The sequence below is a fragment of the Mizuhopecten yessoensis genome, unplaced genomic scaffold (assembly GCF_002113885.1).
Source record: "Mizuhopecten yessoensis strain PY_sf001 unplaced genomic scaffold, ASM211388v2 scaffold5989, whole genome shotgun sequence".
NCBI classification, from domain to species: domain Eukaryota; kingdom Metazoa; phylum Mollusca; class Bivalvia; order Pectinida; family Pectinidae; genus Mizuhopecten; species Mizuhopecten yessoensis.
Window position 1 is genome coordinate 148,618 of NW_018406324.1, and position 9,897 is coordinate 158,514.

At 38.5% G+C, this 9,897-nt stretch overlaps 1 protein-coding gene across 1 annotated transcript; it reads left to right on the forward strand.

Moving 5' to 3' along the window:
• The first annotated feature begins 7,535 nt into the window (after positions 1 to 7,535).
• Positions 7,536 to 8,669, forward strand: LOC110451409. Its single transcript, XM_021499408.1, has one exon. The coding sequence runs from the start codon at positions 7,536 to 7,538 to the stop codon at positions 8,667 to 8,669; it is 1,134 nt and encodes a 377-aa protein (XP_021355083.1).
• Positions 8,670 to 9,897: the final 1,228 nt, after the last annotated feature.

Sequence of the window (9,897 nt, forward strand, 5' to 3'; positions counted from 1 at the left end):
TTTGTTCTTATACATTTGATCATCAGACTTTCGTTTTTACTTTACTTTTAGGGGATATTCCATACTTGTATTAGTGAAGGTCGACATCGTATCTTTGCAAAATCTCGTAAATGTAAAGGTACACATAATGAAAAACAAAATCCATAATATAAATGTTTTTTGGTTATACTGACTAAAAGTGGCATAGATTGCTCAAATGAAGAAGTAAGCCTTTGTCCTAAGTGCTACATACGGTATCTGCGCAAAGGGGAATCTGAAAAAGAACGTTTTGAAGATGAAACTACTAGAAGTTTTCCTCTCTTAACAATCAATGACCTGTTTTACGGGTCCTGTTCACATAAAAAAAATGTTGTCTTTGTATTAAATAATTTAATTCGAAGAAAAGCAAATCCACAATTCTGCTAAAAACGTGCCAGGAATCAGTTAATTTTCACACACAAATTATGGTGGTCTGTGTCCTCACGTGTATCGTCATTTCTTCTTATTGGCAATGACCTGAGCCCTTGTACACATGTTATGCTATAGGAAAGAGGGTCTTTGAATTCTCAATCATGGTTTATGTCATCTGAAATAATTGGTGACCCTTTAAAAGTGTCGTAGATCTTATCAAAGAATCGTATAGCATCTACTCTCACTGCAAAGCTTATACAGGTTGATCAAAGAACCGTTTCTCAAAATCCATTCATACCTTGTCACTTTTCTTTTTTCTTCAGTATAGACCAAATCTACACAAAATGGTCTTTTACTGTTTTGGGTTATGATGAAAACTGATATCTCTTGTAATTAAGTGTTCCGCTTTTTTGTCATTTCCCTGCCTGGTATTTCAAAAACATGTCATTCTGTAGAACAAGCATTAAATAAATCTGTAGTTCCAGTGTTCCTTGGTTCTTACCATTTGAGTAGGGGACACATACTTTCACAAATATGTTATTCTCAGAAATATTCTTTGGAGACAAAGTGACTGCCTTAATAGATGGTACATATATTTATATTCAAAAATGGGCTGACCAAAAACTTCAGAGAGTGTCTTACGGTGGCCAGAAGAAGCGTTATTATCTTAAATTCATGAGCATACCTTTACCTGATGGTTACATTTTGGACACAGTAGGACCATTCTCTGGAAGCCAAAATGATGCAAGCATTACAAAAAAAAACATCATGGACAAGCTCACATGGTTGGAGCAAGACGACAATGTAGTCGTTGATCGTGGCTTTAGAGATGTCCTGCCAGTGTTAGAGGTATCTGGTATTAATACATGTATGCCCTCATACCTAAAGGCTGGTCAGAGCCAACACTCAGATCTACAGGCTAACATTGACAGAGCAGTTACTAAATCCCGATTGATTGTATCATGGCCGTCTTAAGCATTTGATATTTTTTTAAACTCAATTAATATCAAATTTCTGCATTGATATAATTGAGGAAGTGCTAAAGATTGTGACTGCATGTCTCAACTGGATACGGGGACGAAGGACTATGTATGGTTTGGACGTGGTTTTGTCCCCAAATACATCAAAATTCAAAATCTTTAAATGAACTTTGCAATGACTGTTTCTTTTATTTAAATACTTCCCAAACACTGTCATGGAAATATTTATTTGTATTTCTAATTATTGTTGCCATGGTAACAAGTATAAATTTGTATAAATTAGAAAAAAATGAATATTCAGTGAATTTTGTCTTATTTTGCATAGTTTTTCTCCTGGAAACTATAGAGCGCATGCTTTTTAAAAACTCAAAATCAGAGGATAATGTGTAGGCACCTGTAATACATCTTTAGGAGAAATATAAAGTTTTTTCAAGAGTGCGCTCTATGGTAATTAAGAGAAAAACTAGGCAAAAACCCGCAAAATTTACTGAATATTAAAATTTCATTATTTTATGCAAATATTAACTGGTTACCATGGCAGCCATAATTGAAAACTTAAATCAAAGTTTACATAATAATACCAGGGAAGTATTCAAAATTAATGAAACAGTCATTTGAAAGTTCTATTGAAGATTTTTAATTTTGATGGATTGGGGGCCAAAAAAGGAATTGCATATAATTGAGGAAGTGCTCAAGATTGTGACTGCATGTCTCACCTGGATACGGGGACCAATTTATCAAAGATCACCGAAAACTGACACAAAAGACAGAGACCGTGCACATCAAGTTTCTATTTACAAAAGCAAACTGTTTGGCTCAGAGGATAAAACCATCTAGCTCTCTCCAAGAGACCAAAGTCAAATTCGTACAGATTATGAAACATAGGTGTATCAGCAATCTCAAGACCTCATCCGTTGTCAGATTTTTTCTAGACAGAAAAGCCAAATTAAACATAATGTTTGGATTCAGAACATGACACCAAATGATAACATTCGAATAAAAGGTTACTACTGCCAATGCCAAGTTGGTCAAAGAACTATGGGAATGTGTGCTCCTACATCAAGTATACTTTATTATCTTCAAAATCCAAAACAGTTGCATCCAAGGGCTTATAAGTTCCGACAAAGCTTGAATTAAGTTTTTTTTTGTTAATCTAGAATCACCAGTTGAAAAACAAACTCAAAAGCCTTGCATAATTTTTTCTTCCTTATTTTTTTCCAACTCTGCCATTCGAACACATTTCATACTCTTGCATCTTGCAAAACATTATATGTAAATGTCATCAGCTGTTAATACGGCGTTTTACTTTAATATATGTATAAAAGCAAAATAGCAAACAAGCACACAATATCTGAATTCCATTGATAGTTGTCTATGAATCTGACAACTAATTTGGCAGTAAAATGAATGTTTTGGTGGCCATCTTGAAAAGGATTCAAGCATCGAATATTTTCCAAACATCTTCTCTGCTGATTAAATACTCATTCCATCCGAACTGGAACAAATTTTGTCTTCTTTTCTGTAAGTTTTCAATCATAATGGTTACACTATACACATAGTCATGATTTTTGATGTATAAACTATATATTCATTTGATCCCTTTTTTGAATATGTTCCACCACATATTTTGGATGGATATTTTTGTCAATGGTAGTTCAGGACCTCGTCCAACTATAATCAAAATATTTTTGGTATAAAAAAGTTAAAGATACTTGAATGCTAAGATGAACACATTTTTTGTCTGGAAAATATCATTGATTGAGATTGCTTCTGGCTGCTGATTTGTCTGTACATATCTGATAACTAACCAAAGCAAGTTTGTTTTATATGTACAGTTGTGGGATCGCACAACGTTACACGATGTGCGGTGTGCGCACGATGTGTGCACAGTGTGTGAACGGTGTGTGCACGATGGGCGAACGATAAAAAATTGGACGATCATTGCTTGCGCACATCTGTGCGCACGATGGACGGACGTTGTGCGATAACTATCGTGGCTGGTGTAAATTGAGAAATGCCTTAACAATTTATACGGTTTCGTGTTTAAACATATAAACTTGATGTTTACGTATGTTTTTATATTCTAGCAACATCTATAAACTTATCTTTCTGTCTATATATTCTTATATTTAGAAATTGTGTTTTCTGTGTTTTTAAACAAACTTAATCGACACATGTAAAATTACAACACAATCCCGTATACAGGTAAACATAACCACTTTGCACATGTACCTGGACCGTAGTTTTCTCCCCGCCTGGGGCACTTACGTAACTCGTCGGGTAAGGCCGGGGGTGTGAAAATCCAGGTGAAGGGGAGCTATAGGCAAACGAATGCAAATAACAAATACTATTCATTACGGTCAAACGGTATCGCATATCAGCTCTGTGTGTCAGGCACTGGTCAGGTAAAACTCCGGACACTCATAAAATTGTTATTTACCTGTTCTGTTACCTTGGAGCCAAACCCATTCTTGACAGCCTAACGGTCGCTGTAATACTGTGTAACACGCATTGTGAAATTGTATAATCTTGATTATTGTGATGAGAAATTACAGATATATACACAGTGTACATTATCGCATACGAGCCTTCCGTATTTTTGTCATTCCGTAATTTTGATCTACAAATGATACCAAATCGCACAGTTGTGCGGAGAGAAGCGCACAACGGGGCGAACGATTGCTAAATCGCACAGTTGTGCGCACCATGTGTGGACGATGCGCGGACGGTGTGTGAACGATGTATGCACGGTGTGCGCACGCTATTGTTGGTGCGTTGTGCGGTCCCACAACTGTATATTTAGGCTTATGTATATAAGCCATGTTTAAATGGACAGATGGGTATTATCTAACGGCAGACTACAATTATATAATCTTTATTATATTCTATCAGTGTGTAGATGTAGTGACAACTGCATGATCATGCAGGGGCACATATAGGTAACATGATATGTGAATGGGAGACGATTCAAAAGATATATCAACCAAGTATATAGAGACTTCTGATTGGTTAAACATTTTGGGAGGGAGCGTCATTGTGTTCCCAAGCTCTGCAGCGAAAAGACGTCTCAACTTGTGTTGCTCAAAATATTGTGATATCACGTATTTTTAGCAATTGTAATCACTAAAAAATTCCCGTGTTTGTGGCTTAACATTGAACAAACATAGTAAAGTAATTCTGTGGTTTTAATAGACAGAGTTAGCTTAACTCCAAACGATACAGAGAGACGAACTTTGAGAAACTTTTGTACTTATTCAAATATCGCGCTCGAAGTGAACATGGCTAGTCGTCGATCTAAATCAAACTCGACTAGGACTAACCCATGGGACTCGTCAAACCCAGCAAATTGGACAGTTTTACAATTAAAGAAACAGCTCGAAAAAATTGGTATAAACGTACCAAATACTGGTATTACGAAAGCTGGTTTAAAAAACTTGTACATGGAAAACGCGGGACGCAATATGAGTGCCGCGACTCGTCCGAACTTGTACCCAGCACTTAACACGCAAAATGCCACGATATCAAACGTCGACAATACTTTCGAGGAGCACATATCTACGACAGTACTACGTAACAAGGCGGGAGCGCAATCACGCAGTCGAGATCTAGACCATTCTCAAACCGCGCCACATCAAACAGCGACGCGGAGTAATACCGAGTCGAGATCCGCGGAGAGAGCCACACCGGAGGTTTTTGCCCGCATGACAAAAAAAACCTGGCCGCGCCTGTACCAACAAAAATACTATGATGCAGGACATGCTCAAAACCATGATGGGGATGCAACAGACCGTGCTAACTTTGAAGGGCTCAAGAGACGAACACAGAGCCACAGAAGATAATCCGCTAACCGTACAGGGATACACACTGACAACAGCCTATGAGGCCATGCGACATAGGGCAAACACTTTACAAGCCGGTGAGTACGTTAGTGAAAGCGGAGTATCTGCAGAAAGTATCCCTCACATAGACATCGTATCAGAAACAAAAAGAAAATCCTGGAAGGCAGATACGTCAACCTAGCTTCCCGTCTGATCCCAAAGTACGAAAGTGAGCGAGCAGAAGAGCATTGGCATAGGGGCATTTCGATCAATTTAAGTGATAGCGAGGACAATAAGCTACACAAATCATTATCAATTGCCGAATTCAACACAGCGTTTGGAAAATATAACAGAATTATGTGTAGGACGTTCCCAGAAAGGTGAGGAGAACAGGACACATATGAGACAAATGTGATAGACATTTCGAACGTGTACGGCCCAAAGTTCTATGACTATCACTGTCAGTTTGCTCTCAAAGCGGCTGTAGCTCTGAGAAGTAAACTGGGGTTTAAAAGATAACGGACTCCTCAGTATGGTGGTAGGCAATGCTAAAGTCAACGCATGACAATTGTACGGGCTTACCTCACATTCCACATCATTCTGCCCACAACACGAAAACAAGAAGGTAGGACAAGTAAATGTGATTGGCCAAAACTACCAACAACACAGCGGTTCATCTCAGGGATCCAAGGACACAGACAAATATGGTCGTCAGAAGATCAATGAAGATTTCAATGACGGCAAATGCTTTTACGACACAGGATGCCATTTTAAACACATGTGTGCCACATGCAAATCTACCAGTCATGGAGCCAAGTCGTGTAGGAAAACCAACAAAACACGCCAAGACAACGCTGAATGACACTCAATGACTAACTCCGCAGGTAAGAGATACTTACGATGTCAACACTCCGATCAACATAAAAACCCTGAGACAGGAACTAGAGAAACATCCAGATAGAAATTTTGTGAACATTCTATGTGACGGGTTGTCTCAGGGATTTGCTACTATGATATCTAACATTGATATTACAACTAAAGAATGTAAAAATCTAAGGTCAGCAGTTAATGACGAGTTTAGTGTGGACAAACTGATAAACAGTGAGTTAAGTAAAGGATTTATATGTGGGCCTTACAAACAATTGCCTTTCCCGAAATACAGAGTTAGCCCTATAGGGGTATCATACGGCAAGTATTCTGGGAAACCGCGCTGAATAGTGGACCTTTCATCACCTCATGAGAACGAGAATCACCCCAGCGTCAACAATCTCATAGATAAGGAGGAGTGCTCTCTATCATACGTTCGAATAGACGATGCAATCCAAGTAATTCAACGCTTAGGCAGGAACACCACTACGTGCAAGACAGACATGAAAGACATCAAATGCGTTTAAACTAATGCCCATACACCCGTAACTGTGGCACATGTACAGCATATGTTGGAGAGGGGTGTATTACTACTACACAAAGTTGGCATTCGGATGACGATCAAGTCCAAAAATCTTTGACACCCTATCACAAGCAATATGTTGGATAGCGGAAAACAACTATGGTATTAAACATGTATGTACTACACCTATTGGATGACTTCATCACATTCAAGTTACAAGGGAAGTGTGGTGACAGAAATATGTCCTTACTGTACCTTCTATTCAACAGCCTCAATGTACCAATGGCCATTCACAAAACTTGCGGACCAGAGACAGTGATAGAGTATTTAGGTATCATACTGGACTCTCACAACATGGAGGCTAGGTTACGAAACGATAAACTGCAACGCGATACAGAAATGTTAAACGGATTTCAAAATCGACAATCGTGTACAAAGAGAGAACTGTTACAACTTTTAGGCCACCTGAACTTCGCAAGTTAAGTTGTAATTCAAGGCCGCAGCTTTGTATCCCACATCATTAAACTGTCGACTACTGTGAAAGCTTTACACCACCACATTAAACTGAACCACGAATGTAGAGAAGACCTTCGAATGTGGCTGGCGTTTTTGAAACATTGGAAATGGTCAGCTATATTTTGTAATCAACATATAACTGCGTCGGAGAATGTACAGCTATTTACGGACGCATCTGGTACCAAAGGTTTAGGATACCTGCAGGGACAGTGGTTCGCCCAGCCGTGGACGCCAACCATACACGACTGTGTACATCACACCGATGAACTATCAATAGCATACAAGGAGTTATACCCCATAGTGGTTGCTGCTATGGTATGGGGACACCAATGGAGGGGCCTTGGCATATTGTTTATGTGTGATAACACTGCGACCGTTTCTGTACTAAACAAAGGTCGTTCTAAATCCGCACATTTCATGCCATTAATGAGACGCCCTACTATGTGTGCTGCTAAAAACATGTTCGTAGTGTCGTCGCAACATGTTACGGGCAAGTGTAATATGATAGCAGATTCTTTGTCTCGTTTGCAGATGGACAGGTTCAGGCGACTAGCCCCGGAAGCAGATCATATTCCAGAAGCCACACCCGTCGGAAGTCATGTGGAACTCGGAGGGGTAATAGATGACCTTTGGGAGAAGGCGATAGCTCCGAGTACAAGGTTGGCTTACAGCACCGGATTTAATTTTTTTATCCAGTTCCTTCTGATGGCAGGTTTAGTCACTTGTGTGGACTACAATAACATGTCTGTGTCAGAGGACATGTTGATACACTTTGTGGCACACTGCTACAACATCAACCTATCATATGCGACTATCAAACTGTACCTGTGCGCTGTAAAATTCATGTGTTTGAAGGAAAATATTCCATACCCAAGTAACACAAATTTGAACCGAATTCAAACTGTGCTTGGGGGTGTGAAACGTGCCCGCGTTAAAAATGTGAAGCCACGATACCCAATCACGTTCAATATTCTCAAAGATGCATGTGCGTACATTCGCGAGAAATTAAGTTCATTCAGTGACCTGATGTTTGAAACAGCATGCACAGTAGCTTTCTTTGGATGCTTGAGATGTGGTGAATTCACCGTGAATAATTCCTACTTCGACCATAATATTAATCTGTGTGTATCCGATATGGTAATATCGGAGGATTGTGTACTTCTCCATCTCAAGAAATCGAAGACAGACCCCTTCAGGGACGGAGTTACTCTCAAATTATTTAATACTGATACCATTGTATGCCCCAATAGTATATGTAGCAAATACATGAAAGCACGACAGAGGCAGTGTCCATCACCAAACGACCCCCTGTTTGTAACAGACAATGGACAAGCTTTGAGTAAAACAGTGTTTATAGCCAAATTTCGTCATGTACTCCAATGCTTAAGCATACACTCTGACCTGTACAATGGTCACTCGTTTCGCATAGGTGCTGCAACGTCATCGGCAGCAGCAATCATTGAGGACCACCTCATCAAAGTGTTAGGTAGGTGGTCCTCAGACGCGTACTGCAGGTATATAAGGACGCCACAATCTTCCATAAGGAACGCTCAGAGAGCACTGACAATGTCCTGAACTAGCGATTCAAGCAATTAAGCATTACAAATGACTTAGGAAACAAATGTGGACAGTATCATATAAAAGTCAAATATGTATGACTTCTTGATTAGTATGGCTAGAAATTAAACTAAGTTACATGTCCAGTAACAATATTTGATTACACGTACCTCGCGATCATACACTTTAAAATAACATAAATACAATATGTCAATAATTTCCTCTTATGACATACCTGGCATTTTTTGGGGTACTCAGCTTAACGTTATTACAGGAATAATACACTGAGTTATGGGCATGTTTTCATTTTGAATACTATATATATAAGAGGGATGTCTATCAAGTATTCCTCATTTAAAAACTTCCCCAAAAATATTCATATTATCAAATAATTGGGACAATTATATATTTTAATTTCCAAAATAATAGAAGGACTTATTCGAAGTTCTGTCACATAGCTACCCTGCCGACATCTGGTCAAATAAGCCCAATGCGCTAACCAGTCTGAGTCAAAAGGGTAGTGACAAAGTCAAAAATTTGAAAAAAGGTAAGGTGCCATTCTTTCTCTGGATTAGGTTTGCAATGCAATATAATAGGTCTATCTGTCGCGACAAAGTTCGCACAGATACGTATAATCTGTTGCAGAAAATATGCACAGCTACAATGCAATAAACGCAATATTGTGGTAATCTGTCGCCGCTAGTCCGCACAGCTACAGTATAATCTGCACATACAATTTGTAGTAATCTGTGAGACATTGTCTACATAGCTACAAAATACTACCTAAACCGAGAGGAAGAATGGTACTATTACAAGCATTAAGTTGAGTCTACCCCATATATGCCAAAACTTTTATTCTGATGTATATAGATTATGTGTACTGTTGATGTAATGTTGTGATGATTGATGCTATACATGTTTATATTATATGTATATGATGTCGTTAATTAAATGTTATAATATAACTTATCTTCCGTTATTTGTTCAATTTAAAATATAGTATTTGGTCCGTTGTTTCGGTTTCATCATAATTGATCCTTCAGTGCATTGTTAGAGTGAAAATGTTCGTCTTTCGGGAAAAACGAACCAAGTACTTATTTATTTTTTCTCACCAAAAGAAAATTGAAATCAAACGAAATGGCATTTTTGAAAAACCTCTTTCATTGTAATTGGTAGATAGGTCAAAAATGTTAATTGTCAAATGTAAAGCATCGAAGAAAACAGTTGAACCTTTTGTAACCTTTAT